At 29.8% G+C, this 26,567-nt stretch overlaps 1 protein-coding gene across 1 annotated transcript in view; it reads right to left on the bottom strand.

Annotated features, from left to right (window-relative positions):
* LOC113387632 (protein N-terminal asparagine amidohydrolase-like) overlaps positions 1-26,567 on the bottom strand; it is a 129,436-nt gene that overhangs the window by 3,413 nt on the left and 99,456 nt on the right. Inside the window, exons 2-5 of the mRNA XM_026624986.1 lie at positions 19,031-19,218; positions 16,625-16,690; positions 10,188-10,370; positions 2,557-2,765 (exon numbers count right to left, since the gene is read on the bottom strand). Of these exons, the coding sequence (XP_026480771.1) occupies positions 2,557-2,765; positions 10,188-10,370; positions 16,625-16,690; positions 19,031-19,217 (645 nt within the window). The 5' untranslated portion in view covers position 19,218. The remainder of the gene's footprint in view (positions 1-2,556; positions 2,766-10,187; positions 10,371-16,624; positions 16,691-19,030; positions 19,219-26,567) is intronic.

Here is a 26,567-nt window from a genome sequence, read left to right as displayed (position 1 = left end):
TGATTTTATTATGACAACAGTAATGAATTTATTTCGATTACAAAAATCGAAGTGTTTTTTAGTTGAACTTCTCTAAGTAAATGAAAGTGAATCCGCAAATTATCCGTTTCATTGAAGTGCTGCTCTTTGGTAAACCCCATTTTTTGTTTTTTTGGTCTGACGTTAACACAAATAAAGCGGAGGGTTTTCCAACTCGTGAACGGGCAACGTATAACTGCCCATGTGAAAAACAATGATTTTCTAAATAATATATTTGAAATTTATCCCGAAAACACTAAGCGATTGGCCTTGAGACTTGTTTTGTTAATTGTCATTGCGAACTGGAAATTGCAATCGTTTGAAGTCAAACGGAAGACCAGTCGGAATCATTGGTATGTCACCAAATCGCCAGCAATTTTTGATTGAATGGTGAAATTCAGTGCGTGTACATATATATATATATATATATATAAATATATATATATATATATATATATATATATATGTAGCGGGTTGCCAACACGCATAGCGGCTTGTCAACACGCATCACATGTCTCTGGACAGATTGGCCCATATAGTGACAGCACTGAGAAAAACAAAAGGAAATTCAAGTGTCAGATCGTACTTGGTTTTTGTTTCTCTCTAGTCAAAATTTGCCAAAAATTATGTCTTGAATCCTTTCTTTTCAATTATAAATACAATATTACCAATAACATTTTATTAACGATCAATATGATAACACATAGTGTCGTCGTTATTAATCTTACGTAAAATAAACCAAATACAAATAATATTTCATAAAATTTATTATTACTACAATTTGGATAATATTGGTATTAATATGGAGGACTACTACACTTCCATATATATATATATATATATATATATATATATATATATATACTAGCTAACCCGGCAAACGTTGTTTGCCATAAAAAATATGCCTAAATTGACAAAAAATTAATAAAAGTGCCAAAAATCAAATATTTAATAGATTTGGACTCTGATTCTTTGACAAATAGTTAAAAACTTGTTATAATTTTCAAAATTATTTGACATTTCATACTTCAAAAATTAATTCACTCGCATCATAGTTTTTTTGTTTATTATACTTTTGTCATGTCATATATGTCAATGAAATTTTCTTTCAAATATTATTTATTTGTTAATAATTTAATAATTATTTTGAGTCATCAATGAATAATTATATAATTGTTAAATTCATTGACTAAATCAACACAGGAATATTGTGGAAATAAATATTTTTTTACATAAAGATCATAAAGATTTTTGACATTTGCATTTTATTTCAAATTAATTATAATTGTCAAAATATTTTCTTTTCGGTCAAAATTTAATATAATATGATATAATATTTAGTTTGTCTAGTTTGTTTTTGTCAGATTCGAATTATACCCTCAGATTGTACTATTCCATTTAAGAGGTTACGATTGCGATGACAATCAAAATATATCTTAACTGATATATTAATAATAATATTATATTTTAATTACACAAATTTCTTTACATTCCGATAAATAATTCCAACGCATCATAGTGCTTTGTTTATGTCAATTTTTTTTTTAAATTAAAGAATAAATTAAATTTGAGTCTAAATCAACGCAGTATCTTTATCTAAATATACATTTTTTTATATAAATATTTGATTTTTTACATTTGCATTTAATTGAAAAATAGTGAATGTCAACTTCATATATCCAATATGCACTAAATTTATAAATGTCAAAATATTTCCTTCTTGGTCCAAAATTAGTATAATATGATAATATTTATTTTACAATAATGTTTTGTATCTATAATTTGCTTGGCAATATTTCCTATAACATAACTTGGAATAAATAATTTATTTGCTTCTTTTTGAAGTAAGTCGTTAAACATTATTTTTTTGAAATGTCAAAATTTTGTTTATGATTAATTTTAAATTCAATATGCCGCTTATTGTAATCTGTGATCAATAATGTTTTAATGAAGTTTTGATTTCCGAAATAATTTGGTAAGCTAATCAATTAAATCTAAATCGTAAATCTATTTATATAATTATTTTCATAAATATTGACAAATGACATTTAATTTTTTTACATGGCAACATTTATTCAAATTTTTAAGTATTGATTTTTAATTAGATTTAAAACTATAAACAGTGATTTTGAATATAGCATTTCATCTAATTTGAATCTAAATGTTGGATATATCTATATATGTACATGTTTTTGAAAAAATCAAATCTTTTTTTCTCGAATTTTCCATAAATTTTGACATTTGTCATTTTAGTGTTTTGTTTTTTTTTTGGTCATTTTCTGTCAAAATTCTTAGAAATTTATAAGAATTATGTATTTATATTTTAAAATTACTTTTCAAAATTTCCTATAACCTAAGTTGGATATATACGCACACGATGAGCCAATAAACTTCAAAATCGGTTCAGTAGTTTGGGCGTCCATCGCAAACCAACATCGTGACACGAGGTTTATACACACACACACACACATATATATATATTATATATATATATATATATATATTATCTATTTATTTATCAATTATCTTTTATCTTACCTGTTGTCCTCCGGTGAGATGCCTCGCCGACCTCAAGGCGTGAGCCGGACCTTTTTCCGGGAAGGTCGCCGGAAAGATTTCTCCGGTCTTGACGTTGACTCCGGCCCCGTAGATCATGGGCCAGTGTATTCCGCCCCTGACTGCCGTGTTTAATTCGCCAACACAGGCCTGGGTCAGGTCTATTTCCACTGGGTGCTTGTGGAAAGCATCTGGGAAAAAAATAGAAGTATATATATATATATATATATATATATATATATATATATATTAGAAATATGAACAAACAACACTCTTCTTGCACTAATTTATTAAATAATAATTTTCACAAATGTTTCGAGACTAGGTTTGTCTCATCATCAGTGTGTTATAATTTGAAATTTAAAATATGGAAAACTAAATTAGCATTATGTGTTATCCGTTACAAGTCGTTCAATATACTGTCTTCTGCCCCACGAACGATCGCCGGAGTCTGAATTCTCTATTCAAGGTCAACTAGGTGAGTCATGAAATATCATATAGAAAAGAGAAGAAATAGGGCCCAGTTGGTAAATAGATGTCATTCTAAACATTATATTAGATGATAAAAAGAACTCTACTGACCAGCATCATAAATATAAATCCAAATGATATCAAAAAAGAACTTTACTGACGAACAATATATCAACCATGTGGATAAACATAAGACTCTACTGACGAGCAAACTAAAATTAGATAAATAATTAAGAAGAACCCTACTAACGAGAAATTTAACGAAGGCCTAAGAAAATCAAGAACGTAGATAAAATGACCTCGTAGATAAAAAAGAACTCTACTGATAAGCAAACTAAGCATAAGACTTAGAATATAATTATGGACTCTACTGACGAGCAAATTAATTTCGACTTGGTAGGTAAAAAAGAATTCTACTAACAAACAAACTAAATATAAGACAGAATATAATAAAGAACTCTACTGACGAACAAACATAAAATGAATGAAAAAGACTCTACTAACTGGCGAATTGAACAGCAATCCAGATAATATATAAGGAGAAAGAAGAGAAATTAGATAAATAATAAAAAGAACTCTACTGACGGGCAAGCAAAAGTATAAGATGACAAATTATAAAAAAAGGTCTCTACTGACGAGCAAACTGAAATTAGACATTAAATGATGAAAAGGACTCTACTGATGAGCAAACTGAAACAAAAGACATAAAATTACAAAAAGGACTCTACTGACGAGCAACTAGAAACTCGAAATAGAATGGAAAAGAGGACTCTACTGACGAGCAAATTGAAATACTAGACAAAAAATTGTAAAAAGGACTCTACTGACGAGCACACTAAGACGTGAAATATAAGAAAGGACTCTACTGACGAGCAAACCAGAAATCCAAGACAAGAAATATTAAGAAGGGACTCTACTGACGAGCAAACTGAAATACAAGACGTTAAATGAAAAAAGAGACTCTAATGACAAACCAATAAAATATTTAATTGCAAGAAAAAAGATAAAAAAATAATCTACTGACTAACAAATTGAGTTCGATATAAAATGAAAAAGAGGACTCTACTGACGAACAAACAGAAACTGGACATGGTAAATAAAATATCTAAGTATAAGATAAAAAACAACTCCACTGACGAGCAAATTGAGTTCGACATAAAATAGAAAAGTTGACTCTACTGATGAGCGAATTGAGCTTGAACTTGCAAAAATAAAGTTTGATAAAATACAAAATTGCGCAAGAGTCTCTTTGTGGATCAGAGATATGGACTCCAAGAAAGACAGACAAAAACTATCTGGATAGTTTCAAGAAAAAAATCTAAAGAAGAATGAAGAAAAACAATTATACCGACAAGGCAAGAAGTAATTTTCATTTAATGTTTTGTATTTCAGTTTGCTCGTCAGTAGAGTCTTTTTACAATTTCATATCTTGTATTTCAGGCTGCTCGTCAGTAGAGTCCTTTTTTCTGTTTAATCTTTTGTATTTCAGTTTGAACGTCAGTAGAGTCCTTTTTCTATTTAAGGTCTTGTATTTCAATTTACTCGTCAGTAGAGTCCTTTTTCTATTTCATGTCTTGTATTTCAGTTTGCTCGTTAGTAGAGTCCTTTTTCTATTCTATGTCTTGTATTTCAGTTTCCTCGTCAGTAGAGTCCTTGTTCTATTTAAGGTCTTGTATTTCAATTTACTCGTCAGTAGAGTCCTTTTTCTATTTAATGTCTGTATTTCAGTATGCTCGTCAGTAGAGTCATTTTTTCTATTTAATGTCTTGTATTTCAGTTTCCTCGTCAGTAGAGTCCTTGTTCTATTTAAGGTCTTGTATTTCAATTTACTCGTCAGTAGAGTCCTTTTCTATTTAATGTCTTGTATTTCAGTATGCTCGTCAGTAGAGTCATTTTTTCTATTTAATGTCTTGTATTTCAGTTTGCTCGTGAGTAGTGTCCTTTTACAAGTAATGTCAAAAATTAGACAGGAAAAAACTCTACTGTCTGAAAATAGTTAGATGGAACCCATGATAGGGAAGATAAAAATGAAATAGCTAAAGGATAAATGATAGATAATGGATTTCACAAACAAAAAGTGCAGAAAATTGTAAACATGGAAGCAGAAGCTCGACACAAGTAAAAAATACACCATGGACAAATATTATCATGTTGTTTTATAAAGTCTTCATACAATCTCAATCATTAATACAAGTGTAATAATGCACTAAGGCGCCGCATAGGGGCCCCTTTTGCCTCTACGAGTCTTCGAACCGAGCAATTAAATTAAATTAATTAATTAGACTCTCGGGCTCGTAATATTTCAATAAACACGCACGCATTATTACGGATTATAAAATTATCGGCCTAATTCATAATAAAAGATTGTGGACATATCCAACCTTCTGATCATTAAATGTAACTAGTTGGTATTGGTATTTAGCCTTGAGGCAAGTTACATGAACTTTCCCGATATTGTAAAATAATCCAGACTTATGAATGAAATTAAATTAATTTATGAGTCATTAAAAGTATTTCGAGTGGATTTATTACACATAGTTGAAAAGGAATGGACACGTTAACTCGGAGTATTTTCTAAAAGCAAATATTTTTCAAAAATCAGTAAGTTTTATAATTGAACCAGTTTCCGTAGGTTTAGTATGTTCATTAAGACCAAGTACTATATCGTTATATCAGTGAATCGTCTATTTCAATTTTAACAAACTCAAAAAAATACTCATTTTCTCAACTTTGATGATTTTTCAAAATTAAACGACTTGTCGTAGGCTGAGTTTAATTACCAATATATTATAACTGCATCAAAAATTTTGTGGTACATTTTTGGGCACTTTTTGAGGTAACGTTAAAATTAACTAAGTTATCTTAAAACAATCTTAGATACATTTTGAAGATAATTATCATCTACATTTTACTCTAATATTGTATTGGTGTGTCGATAAGATTTTAATACTAAAAATTGATTCTAATCATAAACAAGTGTATAATTAATATAAATCAAAGTGCAAAACGTATATTTTAGTATGATCTAGAAGCATGGTATCTACCCTAAATAAATTACATTAATCTGTTATTTACAAAGAAACGGCTTGGCTGATTCGTTGCACAAAACTGACAAACAATAGTCCTCATTGACATATATCAAATGGTTTTTTAATTTTTGAAATCGGTCAGCAGATTTGAGAAAATTTTTGTCAAACATTGCTGGCTTTGATAATGCATTTCATATTTCTGTTATAGTAAATAGATTCTGAAAAACCCAAGTTGTTCGACAGTAGAGTCCTTTTAGAGTTCATCTGCTGTTCAAGTTTTGCTCGTCAGTAGAGTCCTTTCTCTATTTCATGTCTTGGTTTTAATTTTCTCATCAGTAGAGTCCTTTTTATTTAAAAATACGCGTTTGCTTTGACAGTAAATTCATATTTTTGTGTTGCCTTTTAATTTGGTTCTCAGTAATATCCAATTTGTTTTTATTTGTCAAATAGGCAGTTTGCTCGTCAGTAGAGTCCCTTTCTACCCTATTTCTAGAAAAATACTCAGTTTGTTCGTCAGTAGAGTTCCTTTTCTAATTTATATCTAAATTACGAAGTTTGCTAGTCAGTAGAGTTTTTTTTATACCCTATTCCTGAATAAACAGTTTGCTCGTCAGTAGAGTCCCTTTTGAAATCGTCTTTTATTCAAGTTTGCTTGTCAGTATAATCTTTAATATTTTATTTCTAAAATACACAGTTTGCTCGTAGGTAGAGTCCCTTTTAAATTTGTCTGTTTATATTTGCCTCATCAGTAGAGTCCCTTTTCTTAATTATATGTTTTAATTCAGTATGCTGTCGTCAGTAGAGTCCCTTTTATTTTACGTCTCAGATTTCAGTTTGCTCGCAGTAGAGGGTCCTTTTCTAACCTTTGTCTGAAAAAAATATCAGCTTGCTCTCGTCAGTAGGTCCTCTTTAAATCCCATAACTAACTAATTAAAAACTCACTTTCAATCTTAACTAAATACTTCGAATAGCATTTAAATTTCTGAAATCGTCCAGCCGGTTTTGAGAAAACGTCGATTTACGACAAAAATCTGTTCACACACACACACACACACAAACACGCACATACTTTTCCAAATTTGGTCTCATTCGATTCAGAATGGCTCGAAACGTCGAGAAAACATAAAATTAGCGAATCGGGATTTTTTGATGAAAACATAAACTTCTCCTTCGGGAGTCAAAAATAAATCAATATTTAGTAATAATTCTAACCGAATGATGACACACATCTGTATCGAAACGTACAAATATTGTCAATAACTGTTTCATTGGAAATTATTTTCCCTATATAAATCTTCATCCCTTAATTATAGGTCATCTTATTCCTCCTACTATTAATCTGCATAACACACAGCATCCCTTAACTTGTCTGAAATTTCTCCAATCAATTATCTTGACCATGTACCCCCCATCCCTTGTCAATTTGTGGCTGTGCAGTGGCGGCGCTTGCTGGACATATCGAATGTCTTGCAAGGGATGATAATATATACCCCTACATACATCGTAGAATAATAATGAATCGGCTATCGAATTACCGTTGAATAGATTTTGTATTATGAAATATTACGTTATACGATGATGAGGAATTGGAATAGATTCTGTACGAAGGTAATTAATATATATATATGTATATATATTTAAGGGTGGTTCTTGATATGGACATTTTCGAATTTCTTTGCTCCCCAAGGGCTCAAATGCTTCCAAAGGGATAAAAGAAAATTCTCTGAAAGTTTTAGGTCGTAATATTAACATTTAGATAGTCCGCAACTCAATTAAAAGTTCGTATTTTTTGAATATTTTCGAATTTCTTTGCACCCAAGGGCTCAAATGCTTCTAAATTAATAAAGAAAAATTCTCTAAAAGTTTTAGCTCTTAATATTAACATTTAGACAGTCCGCAATTCAATTAAAACTTTCGTATATTTATTATCAACATATATCATTAAGCAAATTCTTGAATACATTAGGTAAATTTATTAACTCCCCGTATGGTAGTTATAGTAATGGGCCGAAAATCGAAAATGAAAATAAATATTAGGTTGTCAAATATATCCCTTCCGCTTTTTTGCTCTTGGTTTATAATACAAAAAGGCGGAAGGAAGATATTTGACAACCTAATATTATAGAAATGTCTTTATATAGTTTGTCAGTAGAGTTCTTTCTCATATATTCTATGATGCTGCTAATTTTTTTTATTTAATGTTTTGTGTTTCAGTAAAGTCATATTTTTACGAATGAATTGTTCATTTATTTTCTGCTCAATAGAGTCTTATTTCAAAAAATGCTATGTATTAAAGTTTATTCGTTAGTAGAGACTCTTTTCTATTTTTTAGGAATATTTATATTCTTATTTAAATTCGTATTAATTGTCCAGCAACATCCTATATATCTATTTCATTTTTTGCATTTCAGTTTGATCGTCAGTAGAGTCCCTTTTTGTATTTTTCACTTTGCTATTTAGTTTGCTCGTCAGTAGAGTCCTTTTTTGTATTTTTCACTATTATATTTAATTTGCAAGTCAGTAAAGATCTTTCTTGTGTCCTAGATTTTGCAATTTAGTTTAATCTTTAGTAGAGTCCTTGTAAATGTCACTTTGGTATTTAAATTGCTCGTCAGTAGACTCCTTTTTGTATGTTTCACTTTACTATTGAGTTTGCTTGTCAGTAGAGTTCTTTTTAACTTTCCGTAGGGTAGTTCTAGTAATAGGCCGAAAATCGAAAATGAAAATTTTGGCATTTCTCGACGTTTTGAAGGTTTCTGAACATTTTAAAGGGCATACCTCAGAAACTAAATGGATGTGTGTGTGAGTGTGTATGTATGTATGGATAAAATTTTTCGTCCACGTTTTCGGGCGCACGGATCAACCGATTTGAATGGTTCAAAAAACAATCGATTCCTATCGATAGGGAGATGTGCTGATTAGTTTTTTGGCAAAGGTAGGTCCAGCCGTTACGGAGATATAGAGCAAAGAGTGCAGAAAATAGAAAGCGAGTTTTTGAGAAATCGGATCATCCGATTTGTATGATCCAAAGAACATTCAGTTCGTAATGACGGGAAAAAGTGGTTATTAGTTTTTTGCAAAGACAGGTCCCGCCATTTCCAAGATACATAGCTAAATGTGCAAAAAATGGTAGTTTTTGAGAGAACTAAGCATCCGATTTGAATGATTCAAAAAACTTTCTGCTTGTATTGACAAAACAATTGCTTTTGAGGATAAAAAATTATTACATTCTTTTTTTTCCATAAAATATTTTTGTAATTTATTTTAGATTGAAAATTCAAAAAATTACCTAAGCACAGTCTAAGCGCCACTCTGGTACAAATGTTCACCCAAGTGCGTTTAGACTGGAGCACTTTTCTAATTTTGTGAAAATTATTGAAAAATGTGAAAATGCCGCCAAGCTAAGCACAGCATAAGTGAAAATGTCGCACAGAATTATTTGCAAACGCGTTTAGACTGTTTCAATTTTGTGTAAATTAGGCAACTATTTTTTTAGAATGAAATTGAATTCGAAATGAAATGACGATTATTAATGTTCCTGGAGATAAATTGATTTATGATTTATGATTTACATTTGATTTGCTCAGATATAACAATAAGATAGCAAAAATAATGAAAGTTACACTAATTGTAATAATATATTTGAAAACGTTTAAAATTCCTCGAATATTTCATTACGGTACGGGAAGTTCCAGCGATTTGCCTTAAGGCACGATGCTATACACCACTAGTTTGTATTTATTGTAATGAATAAGTTGATCGGTGTCGACGAAAATTAGTATCCACACACACACACACACACACATACATACACACATAATGAATGAGACTTCGCTCCTGAGTGTAATTTCAGTGCAAGAATGATAACATTCTAGATCCTCCCCCACGAGGTTTTTGTAGGTATAACACCCAGGCGGTATTGAGTCCGGCATAATCAGACAAAAGACCATACATAAATTGATTTAATTATGAAAGTTACAGTATTTGTAATAATATATTTGAAAATATTCAGTATCCCTCGACCATTTCATTACGGTACGGGAAGTGCCAGCAATTTGCCTTAAGGCACGATGCCATACACCACTAGTTTCTACTATTATTTGTTTTACTCACGCATAATATTATAAAATAGTTCTTCGCTATAACCGTGCTGATCGCTGAATCCGCCAATCAGCTGCAACTCTATCCTTCCCTCGGGATAACCTAAGGCGAGTTCCTGGACGCGGGCGATCATCCCAGAGGCGGCCTCTTCGGTGCCCGCGCCGTCCAGGTGGGCGAGGGCGACGGCACCGGAACCTTAGAAAAATATCTTATATATAATAATAATATATTTTTATTATATTCTATGTTTTATAAGTAGATAGTGTTTATTTCTCGGCAGAAAGATACAAAATACACCTAAGTCTGTTTTTACACGGAGATTGGTTCCAGAAGAAGCCGTGTAAAAAAAAACGTGTAAAAAAAGACATTGATCTTATACAAAAATGGGTGATTTGTTCCTAATCTCTAAAACCTATTAAAATTGGTGAAAAACAAGGATTTTCAAGAACAAGAATTAAATTAGTGCTATTCACATTTGCTTTGACCAGTAAAAATTGTTTTAAATTGCGCTAAAGAGGAATTCACTTAAATCTTTAAGCTAGTGTTCGCAAACTATCGATACTATCGATGGTTTCAGACTTTTTTCTTTCATAAATACTTATTTGTGATATGAACATACTTCGCAAAAATTTAATTTGACAAAAAAAATTTAGGTACATAAAATTTCAAATCGTGCTAAATGGAATAAATTCGTGTAAAAAAATTAAAAATATTCAATTTTCAAACCGTGTTATATCCAAACCGTGTACAAAAAGACCGTGTAAAAACAGACTTAGGTGTATTTACAAAATATTCTTTTCAAATATCTCATTATTTTATCTTATTCTGTTTATAAATAATATTCTTACATTCTGCAATATATGTAATTTTATCTCAAGCATTTTATGTTACTAACTATATATGTATTGTAATTTTGTATATATTTTAATTGTTATTCATTATGTAAAATAACTGTATTTTTGAGTCCTCTTGGAAGAAATCTGTGGGCTATATATTTAAATAACTAGTGGGGCGCATGGCATCGTGCCTTAAGGCAAATTGCTGGAACTTCCCGTACCAAAAATTATTTTTTTTTTTGAAAAGATTAACATTTTTTAAAAAAATTTACTCTAAAAAAAATAGATTTTTGAGGAACTATATAAATTTTTGACAAAAACTTACTTTTTGTTGAAAAATTTATTTTGAAATATTTTGGAAATTCTGAACTTTTTTTCAAAGCAATCGTACTGCTTTAATGCATAGAGACTAAATATCGAAGCGCGTAAGCGCCGCGTCGCTGTCTAACGCATAAGCATTGGTACGGAACCCATAGGAATGTTAACAAAATGTATACTCATTGTTAAAATCTCTATAAAATATCTGATAATTTGATGTGCATATGTCTAATGTCTAATGATTATTGTTGACCGCCAAATGTTATTTTTTTTTACTTTTTTTACTAGATCTCTGAAACCGCTAGACCTAATTTCATAAAAATTTCATCAAATCTTCATCTTGATAATGCAAGTAAAATGTTTTTGAATTATTCAAATTGCTTCATCCCGATTCCCGAAATCGTCGACGAAATTTGTATCTGAACACACACAAATGCACGCACACACACACATACACACACATACATCAATTTTCTCTAAGGTATGCCAATATATTCAGAAACCTTTGAAACGTAAAGTTATATAAAAATTTTCATTTTCGATTTTTGTGCGATTACTATAACTTACCCTACGGAAAGTTAATTATAAATAAATCAATTTATCACCTCCAGAACATTAACAATCGTCATTTCATTTCGAATCAAATTTCAAAAAAAAAAAATAGTTGCCAAATTTCCACAAAATTGAAAAAGTGCTCCAGCATAGTCACAGTCTAAACGCATTTGCAAATAATTCTGTGCGATATTTTCACTTATACTGTGCTCAGCTTGGCGGCATTTTCACATTTTTCAATAATTTTCACAAAATTGGAAAAGTGCTCCAGTACACAAACAGTCTAAACGCACTTGGGTAAACATTTGTACCAGAGTGGCGCTTAGACTGTGCTTAGCTTGGGTGATTTTTTGAATTTTTAGTCCAAAATTACAAAAAAATTTTTTTGAAAAAAAATTAGAATCAAAAATTTTTTTTTTCCAAAATCAATTGTTTTGTTGAAAAAAGCAGAAAGTTCTTTGAATCATTTAAATCGGACGCTTAGTTCTCTCAAAAACAGCCATTTTTTTTAAATTTAGCTCTGTAACTCCGAAACCTCTGGGCCTACCTTTGCCAAAAACTAATCAGCACATCTCCCTATCAATAGGAATCGAATGTTTTTTAAACCATTCAAATCGGTTGATCCGTTCTCTCAAAAATTCGCTTTCTATTTTTTGCACTCTTTGCTCCATATCTCCGTAACGGCTGGACCTGCCTTTGCCAAAAACTAATCAGCACATCTCCCTATCAATAGGAATCGAATGTTTTTTAAACCATTCAAATCGGTTGATCCGTGCGCCCGAAAACGTGGACGAAAAAAAGCGGACATACAAAACACACACACACACACACACACACACACACACACACACACATCCATTTTTTCTGAAGTATGCCAAAATGTTCAAAAACCTTCAAAACGTCGAGAAATGTAAAAATTTTTGATTTCGATTTTTGGACGATTACTATAACTTACCCTACGGGAAGTTAAAAAATAAATAAATAAATAAATAAAATATGAACTTAATTAACTTAACTTCAAGAAAACATCAACTTCCCGTAGGGTAAGTTATTGTAATGGGCCGAAAATCAGTATTGAAATTTTTTACATTTCTCGACGTTTTGAAGGTTATTGAACATTTTGGCATACCTCAGAAGAAATGGATGTGTGTGTGTGTGTGTGTGTATGTATTTATGGATACAAATTTTCGTCAACAACCGATTGGAATGGTTCAAAAAACATTCGATTCCTATTGATAGGAAAAAGAGCTGATTAGTTTTTGGCAAAGGCAGGTCCAGCCGTTTCGGAGATACGGAGCAAATAGTGCAAAAAATAGAAATCGAATTTTTGAGAGAACGGAGTATCCGATTTGAATGATCTGAAAAACATTCAATTAGTAATGATTGGGAGAATTGTTTATTAGTTTTTGGCAAAGGCAGGCCCAGCCATTTTGAAGATACGCAGCTAAATATGTAAAAAATGGCAATTTTTGAGAGAACTAAGCGTCCGATTTAAATGATTCAAAGAACTTTCTGCTTGTCCTAACAAAATAATTGATTTTGGAAAAAAAAATTTATGTTCCATTTTTTTTTTTTTTTTTTAGTTTTTTGTATATCAAAAATATTTATTTTCAATTCTGACTATAGTTCTAATATACTTTACAAATAATTTCAACTCTGCAATTCAGTTTATATAATTCTTATAAATATTAGACAATGTTACAATATTAATAATAATCTACTTAAAAACATTCAGTATTCCTCAAACATTTCGTTACGGTACGGGAAGTTCCAGCAATTTGCCTTAAGGCACGATGCCATAATTTCCTCAAGACAGAATTCCACTTACAGCTAGTTTTATGTTTTATAACTAGATAGTGTTTATTTTTGTGAGAAAGATACAACATATAAACTTATTTTTATTTATTATTATACGCTGTTTTGTTGCAAATATAGAGAATAAAGTTTTTTTTAAACTTCTCTTAAGACTAGAAACTAATTTTTTTATATTGTTATATAACAATAATTCATGTTATAAATAGTCATTGATGTTATATAGTCCATAACACTATGACTGGAGCCACTTTTTCACTTTCAATGCAATTTTGATTTCTAAGATAGAAAAGAACTCTACTGACGAGCAAATTGAAAATGTAAAATAAGTGAGGACTCTACTAACGAGGAAATTCAATATCGATTTCGAAAAGCAAAAAGAACTCTACTGACAAGCAAATTGAAAATGTAAAACAAGTGAGAACTATACTGAAGAGGAAATTTAATTTCGTTTCAAAGATGACAAAGAACTCTACTGACAAGCAAATTTAATTTCGGTAATGAAGACAAAAAAGGACTCTACTGACGAGCAAATTTAATTTCGGTGATGAAGACAAAAAAGGACTCTACTGACGAGCAAATTTCACATCGTTTTCAAGGATAAAAAAGACTCTACTGACGAGCATATTGAATATAAATTTCGAAGAGGAAAAAGGACTCTACTGACGAGCAAATTTAATTTTGATTTCCAATTTTAAAAAGGTTTCTACTGACGACCAAATTGATAGAGTAAAATAAAAAAGGTCTCTACTGACAAGCAAATTTCATTTAAATTTCGAAGATAAGGAAAGACTCTACTAACGAGCAAATTTAGTTTGGATTTTGCAGATAAGAAAGGACTCTACTGACGAGCAAATTTAGTTTCGATTTCAAAGATAAAGAAAGGACTCTACTGACAAGCAAATTTAATTTCGTTTTTGCAGATGACAAAGAACTCTACTGACGAGCAAATTTAATTTCGGTAATGAAGACAAAAAAGGACTCTACTGACGTGCAAATTTAATTTCGGTGATGAAGACAAAAAAGGACTCTACTGATGAGCAAATTTCACATCGTTTTCAAAGATAAAAAAGACTCTACTGACGAGCATATTGAATATAAATTTCGAAGAGGAAAAAGGACTCTACTGACAAACAAATTTAATTTCAATTTCGAAGATAAAAAAGGACTCTACTGACGAGTAAAATTAATATCGAATTCTAAGAGGAAAAAGGACTCTACTGACAAACAAATTTAATTTCAATTTCGAAGATGAAAAAGGACTCTACTGATGAGAAAATTTAATTTCGATTTACAATATAAAAAAGGTCTCTACTGACGACCAAATTGATAGAGTAGAATAAAAAAGGACTCTACTGTCAAGCAAATTTAATTTAGATTTCAAAGATAAAGAAAGGACTCTACTGACGAGCAAATTTCATTTAGATTTCAAAGATAAAGAAAGGACTCTACTGACGAGCAAATATAATTTCGATTTCGAAGATAAAAAATGACTCTACTGTCGAGCAAATTTAATTTCGTTTTCAAAGATGACAAAGAACTTTACTGACGAGCAAACTTAATTTCGATTCCAAAAACAAAAAAGACTCAACTTGCAAGCATATTTAATTTCGATTTAAAAGGTTAAAAAGGACTCTACTGACGAGCAAATTTAACTTTGATTTCGAATAAGAAAGAACTCTACTGACGAGCAAATTTAATTTCGATACCAAATAAGAAAAAGGACTCTACTGATGAGCAAATTTAATTTCGATTTCAAAGATAAAAAAGGACTCTACTAACGAGCAAATTTAATTTCGATAACAAAGATAAAAAATGACTCTACTGACGAGCATATTGAATATAAATTTCGAAGAGGAAAAAAGACTTTACTGACAAGTAAATTAATAGAGTAGAATAAAGAAAAGGACTCTACTGACGAGCAAATTTAATTTCGTTTTCGAAAACAAAAAATGACTCTACTGACAAGCAAACTTAATTTCTTTATCAAAGATAGAAAAGGACTCTACTGACGAGCAAATTTAGTTTCGATAACAAAGATGAAAAGGGACTCTACTGACGAGCAAATTCAATTTCAATTTCAAAGTTAAAAAAGGACTCTACTGTCGAGCAAATTTAATTACAATTCCAAAGATAAAAAAGGACTATACTGTGGAGCAAATTCTAGTTCGATTACAAAAATGAAAACAGGACTCTACTGAAAAATTAATTATAACAATGAGTAGATAAAAAGACTCTACTAACGATCAATATATAATATTAAGAACTGTACAAGCAAGCAAATTGAAATTTACCTTGACAAAAAAAAAGAATTCTACTAACGAGCAAAACAAAAAGCACTATAGACGTTAAAAAGGATTTTTACTAACGATTAAATTTAATTATAACCTAAAGAATGAGAAAAGGACTTTACTGGCGAACAAACTTAAATTAATTTTCGAAAAGAAAAAAGGACTCTACTGACGAGCAAATTTAATTTCGATAACGAGGGTGAAAAAGGAATCTACTGACGAGCAAATTAAATATGAATTTCGAAAATAAAAAAGAGACTCTACTGACGAACAAATTAATGGAGTCAAATAAAATAGGGTACTCTACTGACGAGAAAATTAAAAGTATAAAATAAGAGAAAGAACTCTACTGACGAGTAAATTAAAAACTAAAACTAAAACTAAAACGAGAAGAAAAGAAAATTTTTATAGAAGAGTAATTTAAATAAAACTGAGAATATTAAAATAAAAGTCTTAAAATACAAAAAACGACTCTACTGACGATCAAACATACTAGGCCCTAAATGAATCAGAAACATGGACTCTAAGGAAAACCTAAGACGATTTAAAACGAAATTTTCTTATGTGATTCGACAAATACTTTAATAAAAAATAATTTTTCTAATTTATTTATTATAATAAATTATTTATTTATAATTACCTGAATGTCGTACAACTACGATGATACATGTCGTCGCATCATCGGAACCAAGAATATTTACATTTCCTGCAAAAACAATATAATTTAAATAATTGACAATAAAAAAAATAGCCATAAATTTATAAAGACATTATCTAATTAAACCGATTTCGATGGTTCAAAAACTATTAGACACTTTTTTGGAAACATTCTAGACATCTTTCATTGTCTTTGGAAACAATGGGAAACATTCTAGACATCTTCAAAATTTGAAATGATTAATAAAGAAATTATTATGTTTATTATTTAGTAAGTTTAATTGTTTATTTTACTACTTTTCTTACTGTAAGATGAAAAAATATTTGTTTCAATTAAATTATTACTCACTTTTATCTTACACTTTGTATGAAATTTATGCAAATAAATTTTAAAATAACCAACATTTATCTTAAACAAGATCCGTTAAAAAGATACGAATCTCTTGGATATACGTGAGCTGATTATTAATTTGTTATTAATATTATAATAACAACTTTTATAAATAATATCATATTGTATTGCATTTTATTGCTACGACCTTGGGGAGAGAATTTGGGTTAGGGACGTCTTGGTAGATTTTTGATATATATATATATATATATATATATATATTTATATATATATATATATACTAGATGCCCCACAGACATTGTCCTGTACCTACAAATCAAAAGTTCGAAATTTTTTAATATCCTATCTTATACTTTTTAATATTGTAGTTAATGTCCTTCCATTTATGGTCTTAGCATAAGAAATTCAGATAAAAATAATATAGTATCTGCGGTAAAAGAACAATATCACATTTGATTTTACAATACAACATAATTGCTTCAATAATTTAGTCCAGTGATTCCCAACCTTTCATGGGCTACGCCCCACTTTAAGGTCTCAAAAAATTTTGAACTTTCAAAAATTGTTTTGTTCCTGAAGAAATGTAATTGATAAATTTTAAGAAAAAATTGCTATTAAATTGTTATCAAAACATTATATGTAAAATTTCAAAATATGTAATAACTAAGTGGCATTTTGCCTCAAGGCCAGTTGCATGTACTTTCCGATATATTCCTAATCGATAGAACTTGAAATTCAGCTATTTATATAATTTCAATCAATGCAATTTTCAGTTAAATTTCAAACAATTTATAATATTTGTTTTGATGTGTATTAACGTGCTTGTGTGTCTTGAAAGCAGTCCTTTATTCTCAATTGTAATTAATTTATATAACTCAACCAATTTCCGTATGCCTCTACTATTTTCAGGTGTTCGTTTAACTCTGTCGTCATGTAATGTTGAATAAAAAACGATAAAAAACTATTCAACACAATTTCCAAATAATATCTATAGATCGTTTTTTCAATTAACAAAATCGGTTCAGGATTTTTTTGCGAAAACGCATACAATTTTATTTGCACTTTTCTGCTAATTTTGAAGAAACGACTTGGCCAATCATTTTGTAAACCCAATCCAAGCTCCGATCGTCAAAAACGTGAAATAAAATTATATGTAATTATATTTTTTATTACATTAAGGTAAGGTGAAAATATCTTACATTTCAAAACCGGAATAAAAACATGTAGTCATTAACTTCCCGTAGGGCAAGTTATAGTAAACGCAAAAGAATCAAAAATAAAAATTTTTATATATCTTTACGTTTCAGAGGTTTCTGAATATTTTGGCACACCTCAGAAAAAATGGATATATGTGTGTGTGTGTGTGCGAATACAATTTTCGACTGTATTGAATAACTGAGTGAAAAATAATTCGGTTCGTACTCGATCGCGAGTCGTTTTTGCGAAAGGCATTTTTGGCGTTTCGGAGGTATGGAGCGCAAAGGGTGTAAAAACAGTCATTCATTTTTTGAGAGATCCGATTAGATTAAATCAAAAAACATTTCGCTTAAGTAGACGGTGTGCAAAAAATGCATTTACAGAAAGTTTAGTAATTTTAAAAATTTTCAAAAAATGAATCTAAGTTTTCAAAAAATTCAAATTTTCGAAATTTTTCATTATTTTCAAAAAAAACTAAATTTTGAAAAATTAAAAAAAAAGATTTTTTACAAAAATTTGAGAATATTTCGAAAAAAAAACGAATATTTTCAAATATTTCCAAACTCGTAAAATATTTAGAAAAAAATGTCTAAATTATCAAAAAATGGACTGTTGTAAACATACATATAAGTTGTTTATGAAATACGCTCGTGTCCCAATTTAAAAAGCACTTATAAATCTACAGTATGTATTCATAATAAATAATCTATTTGAAATTATTTAAAACAACTATTGATTATTTTCATTCCTCGAATATTTCGCTACGGTACGGGAAGTACCAGCAATTTGCCTTAAGGCACGATGTCATACACCACTAGTTATTATTATTGTTATCCTTACTATCGTGTGGAGCAGTGGCGGCCACTTCCCTCTGCTGCACGTAAAGGAGCCCTTGAGGGCCCACAACTTTGGAGGGCACCGCCAAAAGTTGGGCGGCGGTGTCCCTGTAAACCGGATGGGCGGCGAACAGGGACCTCGTGTCGGAGGGACAGTCGTCCTGCAGAACTCCATTTAATACCAATACCATCCTGAAGATAAAAGATACATACATAAATAATATTTTCTATTTATTTCGACAATATTACTATATTTCTATAAATCAAAAAATCCTAAAAAATCCCTTAACAAACTCCAAAAAGATTTATCAAAATCCGAATAATCGTTCAGGAGTAGTATCTTTACATACGTCATTACAGAACAATTTTATATATAAGATAATTTCTACAATATTACTATATTTTTATAATCATAACATACATCCTAAAAAAAATCCCTTGACTAACTCCAGAAAGATTTATCAAAATCCGAATAATCGTTCAGGAGTAGTATCTTTACATACGTCATTACAGAACAATTTTATATATAAGATAATTTCTACAATATTACTATATTTTTATAATCACATACATCCTAAAAAGTTCCCTTAACAAGCTTCAGAAAGATTTATCAAATTCCGAATAATCGTTTAGGCGGAGTATCTTTACATACATCATTACATAAAAATTTTATATATAAGATAATTTCTACAATATTACTATATTTTTATAATCATAACATACATCCTAAAAAAAATCCCTTGACTAACTCCAGAAAGATTTATCAAATTCCGAATAATCGTTCAGGAGTAGTATCTTTACATACGTCATTACAGAACAATTTTATATATAAGATAATTTCTACAATATTACTATATTTTTATAATCATAACATACATCCTAAAAAAAATCCCTTGACTAACTCCAGAAAGATTTATCAAATTCCGAATAATCGTTTAGGAGGAGTATCTTTACATACATCATTACAGAAAAATTTCATATATAAGATTATTTCTACAATATTACTATATTTTTATAATCATAACATACATCCTAAAAAAAATCCCTTGACTAACTCCAGAAAGATTTATCAAATTCCGAATAATCGTTTAGGAGGAGTATCTTTACATACATCATTACAGAAAAATTTCATATATAAGATAATTTCTACAATATTACAATATTTTTATAATCACATACATCCTATAAAATTCCCTTGACAAACTTCAGAAAGATTTATCAAAATCCGAATAATCGTTAATAAAACTTTTTTTAAACTTTTCTAAATACTAAGAAACCATTTTTTTGATATTGTTATATAACATTAATTGATGTCATAAATAGTCATTGATGTCCATGATACTGTGCTTGGAGCCACTATTTCACTTTCAATTCAATTTCGATTTTTAAGATATAAAAAGACTCTACTGACGAGACAATTTAATATCGATTTCGAAGATGAAAAAGGACTCTACTGACGAGCAAAATTAATTTCGATTGCAAAAATAAAAAAGGACTCTACTGACGAGCAAAATTAATTTCGATTTCGAAGATACGAAAGGACTCTACTGACGAGCAAATTTAATTTCGATTTCAAAAATGAAAAAGGACTCTACTGACGAGCAAATTTATTTTTGTTTTCTATAACAAAAATGTAGAATGACTCTACTGACGAACAAATTTAATTTCGATTACGAATATAAAAAATGACTCTACTGACGAGCAAATTTAATTTTGAGGGTAAAAAGGACTCTACTGACGAGCAAATTAAAAGTATAAAATAAGAAAAAGGACTCTACCGACGAGCAAATTAATGATATGAAATTAAAAAAGACAAAACTGGTGAGCAAATTAAATAACAATGTGGAAAATATGAAAGAGCCTCTACTGACTAGCAAAATGCATTACAAAACATAATAAAAGAGACTCTACTGACGAGCAAATCAAAATAACAGAGGCATAATGTATAAGGATTCTACTAATGAACAAATGAAATAGCATCCTGGATCACAAAAAGAGGACACTACTGACGAGCAAATTAATTTAGATTTCAAATAAGAAAGGACTTTACTGTCGAGCAAATTTAATTTGGTTTTCGAAAAGGAAAAAAGGACTCTACTGAATACTATATACTACGGACTCTATATTTTTATAATCACATATATCCTAAAAAATTACCTTAACAAACTACAGAAAGATTTATCAAAATCTGAATAATTGTTTAGGCGGAGTGTATTTATAGGCATCATTTATTGTTACATTATTAATAAACTAATTATTAATTTTCAACTAACCGTAGGAAAAAAATTTTGTTTCTAATTTTTTTTTCAAAAAATACTTTCGTAATTTTGGATTAAAAATTCAAAAATCACCCAGGCTAAGCACAGTCTAAGCGCCACTCTGGTACAAATGTTTACCCAAGTGCGTTTAGACTGTCTATGTGGAGCACTTTTCGAATTCGAATTATGTGAAAACTATTGAAAAACGTGAAAATGCCGCCAAGCTAAGCACAGTATAAGTGAAATTGTCGCACAGAATTATTTGAAAATGCGTTTAGACTGTGACTATACGGGAGCACTTTTTCAATTTTGTGTAAATTTAGGGAACTTTCAAATTTTTTTGAAATTGAATTTGAAATGAAATGACAATTGTTAATGTTCTGGAAATAAATTGATTTATGATTTATGATTTATGATTTACATTTGATTTGCTCAGATATAACAAGATAGCAAAAATAATGAAAGTTACAGTATTTGTAATGATATATTTGAAATCGTTTAAAATTTCTCGATTATTTCATTACGGTACGGGGAGTTCCAGCAATTTACCTTAAGGCACGATGCCATACACCACTAGTTATTATTTTTTATTATATTACACTTATTTTTGCTTGCATAATTTTTAATCAAAAGTCTCCGTTTTGCTTGTTCAGATATCGAAATTGCTAAAATTGTTTATCTAAATTCTAAATAATTGTTTACTATGACGATTTATAAATATTTCGTTAGATATTCTCGTTATCAGCTAGATTATAAACAAAAATTCCTCATTGATTTAATAGTTGCTGATTTATCGAAAGTCCAAATTGCTGATTTTGCTGAAATTTCAGTATTTTAAATTTTGTGATAAAAATGTTGATTTTCGTGTATATTTTATATGTTTTTACTGATTTTATTCCCTGGACGTTTCAAGTCGTTCTGAATTGTTTTACTTAAAAAAACTTGGAGAAGAGCAATTTGCATTTAACACGATTTAATTTTATCGTAAAATGTATACATATATATTTTGTACACCTTGAATTTTACTGAATTTACTAAAAAAATTTATGATTTATACTGATTTCTCTAATTGATTTTTGCTTGATATCATAATCAACTCATTTTTAATTCAGTAACTGAATTGACCAGAAATTTAATGATTTTTTCATTGAATGTTGCACTAATTTATTTTACTAAAAATTTTAATGAACTCATTTTAATTTATTTTTGCTGAATTGGCTTTAAGTTTTGTTTATTTTTTACTTATTTTACTAATTGGTTTTTGCTTAATATCATAATTGACTCATTTTTAATTTAATTTTACTAAATCATTAATTTATATATACATGTATACCGAAAACCTTAACGCGTTTTAAATTTATTTTTGCTAAAGGGTATGGGCGCATTGCCATATAGAATCGGCCCCACCCTGGTATTTAAATAATTTATACGCCATTTTATAGGTCTAAATGATAAAAACCGATATACCAATTTTCAACTTTCTATCTCATCTTATGGCCGAGATATCATTGAAAATATGTGAAAGTGGCCCCTTTTTTCAAACTCACTTTTAGACGTAACCATAAAAGATATCGAAAAAAAAATTACGTGGTTCTATTCATATTGGCTTAGGCCACATTATGTAGAACAATCGATGCCAAATAATCAATTATTATTAGCTGAAAAAGATAAAATAATTTTTCAATTGATGTTTTCCGGTAGTGCGTTTAGTTGGACCACCTTCTAATTAGCTTTATTCGAAAGATTATTGTTTTTCTTTTAGTACTGAAAATATTGTTCAAATCAATTTGGTGGAACACATTGGAAAATTGAAAAAACCGGAGCTAATACACCCGCGCGTAACGCTAATATACCCTGCAATTGCATAGAGTTCGTTCGAACGCAAAGCTGTGCGCGATGCGCCCGAAACGATTTCTAAGAAATTCTGAACTTTCATTTCTGAATCTGAAATACAATTTCATTTATTTATCACTGTGAGTAATTTAATTAAACTAATAAAAGTATTTTAATTATAATATTAGACATAAAAATTTATTGGTGTTCTTTTAATATTTACAAGTGTATCATATGATTTACACAAATACTTCGGTATGCTAAATAAATAATCAATCAATTAAAATTATATTTTGTTATTTTAATCGTCATCACTGTCGTGGTTAATAGCAACCGAAGTTTCCTCTATTATAAAAATTTTCGATAGTATTTCTGATGGACGTATAATACGTGATAAATACCTCGCAAATGACATATAATATATAATAGCCGCAATATGTGAACAGCAACCACAGTCCTCAATCCATTGGGACAACTACAGCAATACCTTAAAATACTTCGATAGTTGGTGCCAAGCGGAGTATATTCAATATAAACATTATATTTTTTCCTATTTATATGCCGTGATTGGACATCAATTCTAATTATATTCCTATGTTCTTTTACGTAATATAACTTCGGCTGATTTTGGTCAGACAGCATTTCAGCCAGGTAAGATATTGCTTGTGATAACTGGTATGACCCTGTGAATAATATTTTAAGTTCTCGTTCATTCAAATGTGGAAAATCTAATAACTGATCTGGCTGAAGAAGTTGAAGTGTTGTTGCTCGTCTGGTCCATCGATTTTCAATAACTTCATCATGTAAGGTGTTGGGTATAGTCCGTTCATTCATATAGTTGATCACTTCATCAGCTAAATCTCCATCCGATGATAATCGTTTTCCATACTTATTATGTAAAAACCCTACAATTTTACATAATGTTCGGACTTTAGGCAATAATTTATTATTTAGTGTGTTGTGTAAAAGCCGATATCTTTGCGCAATATTACCATGTACAGCTTCAATAACCCATCGAAGTTTTGTAATTCTTCTGGATTCGTTCGCCTCTTCTGTTGTGAGTTGTTTTCTTCTACCCCTGCAGCATGGCATAAGAGGCACATATCCTGCTGATTTTATATCTGTTAAAGCATCACGAAAACCGCGATCTACCAATAGAATATCATCAGGTTGCAAAAAAGTTCTGATGCCATGCGCATCTTTTAATATAATTTTCATGATTGTGGCGTCATTTTGTGTTGCCAGGTATGGGCCTAAAAAGTCAACTATGAAACCATTTGTTGTACAAATTGTAAATGGTTTGCATAGTGGTACCCGTTTTTGGCCAGAAAATGACTTTCTTTGATATTCATTGTTTGTGCTCTTTTCGTGTCGTATATATGTACCATCACATATTAATGCCAGTTGCTCATTGGTTAATCCCAGAATTTTTTGTGCGTTGTATGATGTTTCCGATATTAATTGGGTTCTGGTAAAAGACTCTAATCCAAAATTTTGATCCAATATATCTTTTTCGAATCCAATTAAAATTTGTTTATAATAATGAGAGACTTGTCTCTTTGAAATATTAAAAACGCCGGCGATGACTTGATTAGAATTTCCCGTCTTTAATTTGAACAAAAAATAACTAATGCTTGGAATATGTTTCGATTATTACTATTTTTCATTGATCTAAGCATTTTACTTATTTCTGCAATTACTTCTAGATTAAAACCTGTTAATATTTTATTTGCTCAGACGATATAGATAAATTATCTATCTGCTTAAATAATGAAACACTTGTATCTGCCAAAGCGTTTAAAAATATTGATATTTCCTTCTGAGGGACGAGACTAGTGTTTGAATAAATACGTAACTGTCGTATATCTTCTTCATAAAAAATTTTCCAAAAAAATGCTTATTGCATGCACGATTTCCAAGCGGTATATATATTCTGACTTTTACAAATGCGTGAATCCTGGCTTCTAGAGGAATTGTAATTAGGTCGGATTTATTACTGCAAATAGAACAATGTCTATGCGTCGATGCAACTCGATTGAGACAAAGATCCACGGATAAATCAGTTTTCGAGGTATATTACATTCATATTCACTGCAAGAATCACTAACACATTTGTTTTCAGTACTACTATGCGATAAATCATTAATATTGTCTGTGCTTGCTTCTCCTCTATAAGGAATTAGTCTACAAGTGGAACACAAAACATCACCAATTTTAATTATTTTTCCTATTGAACTACTATACAACTGTTCATCATCCTCGGTTAGAATGATTTTCGTTCTATTACGCATTTTGAATAAATATTTATCACAGTTTTTGCAAGTTTTAGACATTATTAGTTCTACTATGTTAACTAAATCTTAACTAACTAATCACTAAATCAACTAAATCACTAAATATATTTTATATATATATATACACTGAAATTAAATTAAATTAAATTGTCACTATACTAAATAAACCACATAAAAATTGTCACTATACTAAATAAGCCACATAAAAAATACAACATAAAATAATGTAATTTTTTAAATGAATTAACTAAAAAGTTTTATGTTATGAAAATGATTATTAGAATACTTTCAGTATTAATTTTTGTAAATTCCTGAAGTACTATATAGAAAGTTTCCGCATCAAATGGCGAATAATTTTTGAAAATTTTAAATAACAAAAAGCAAAGAATTTCAGATTACCATTTGTCATATTTCTTTTTGTATTGTAGTATTGAGTAGTACTGATAAAGATAGGCCACAATAAGGGCTTTATAATTACAATGTTGCAATTATCATTCAAAAAAAGAAATGTTTCTTGGGTTTGTTGAAATTACAATGTTTCATTATATCATTATTTCATATGAATACATATAACTATATAATAAATATTGTCACATTCAGATTTTCTTAGAAATCGTTTCGGGCGCATCGCGCACAGCTTTGCGTTCGAACGAACTCTATGCAATTGCAGGGTATATTAGCGTTACGCGCGGGTGTATTAGCTCCGGTTTTTTTCAATTTTCCAATGTGTTCCACCAAATTGATTTGAACAATATTTTCAGTACTAAAAAGAAAAACAATAATCTTTCGAATAAAGCTAATTAGAAGGTGGTCCAACTAAACGCACTACCGGAAACATCAATTGAAAAATTATTTTATCTTTTTCAGCTAATAATAATTGATTATTTGGCATCGATTGTTCTACATAATGTGGCCTAAGCCAATATGAATAGAACCACGTAAATTTTTTTTCGATATCTTTTATGGTTACGTCTAAAAGTGAGTTTGAAAAAGGGGCCACTTTCACATATTTTCAATGATATCTCGGCCATAAGATGAGATAGAAAGTTGAAAATTGGTATATCGGTTTTTATCATTTTAGACCTATAAATGGCGTATAAATTATTTAAATACCAGGGTGGGGCCGATTCTATATGGCAATGCGCCCATACCCTTA

This window comes from Ctenocephalides felis, unplaced genomic scaffold (assembly GCF_003426905.1).
Source record: "Ctenocephalides felis isolate EL2017-DRISC unplaced genomic scaffold, ASM342690v1 CF-g0.4_SCAFFOLD_03572, whole genome shotgun sequence".
Classification (NCBI taxonomy): Eukaryota; Metazoa; Arthropoda; class Insecta; order Siphonaptera; family Pulicidae; genus Ctenocephalides; species Ctenocephalides felis.
Note: the sequence above shows the minus strand (reverse complement) of the source record. Positions and strands in the feature narration are given on the sequence as shown.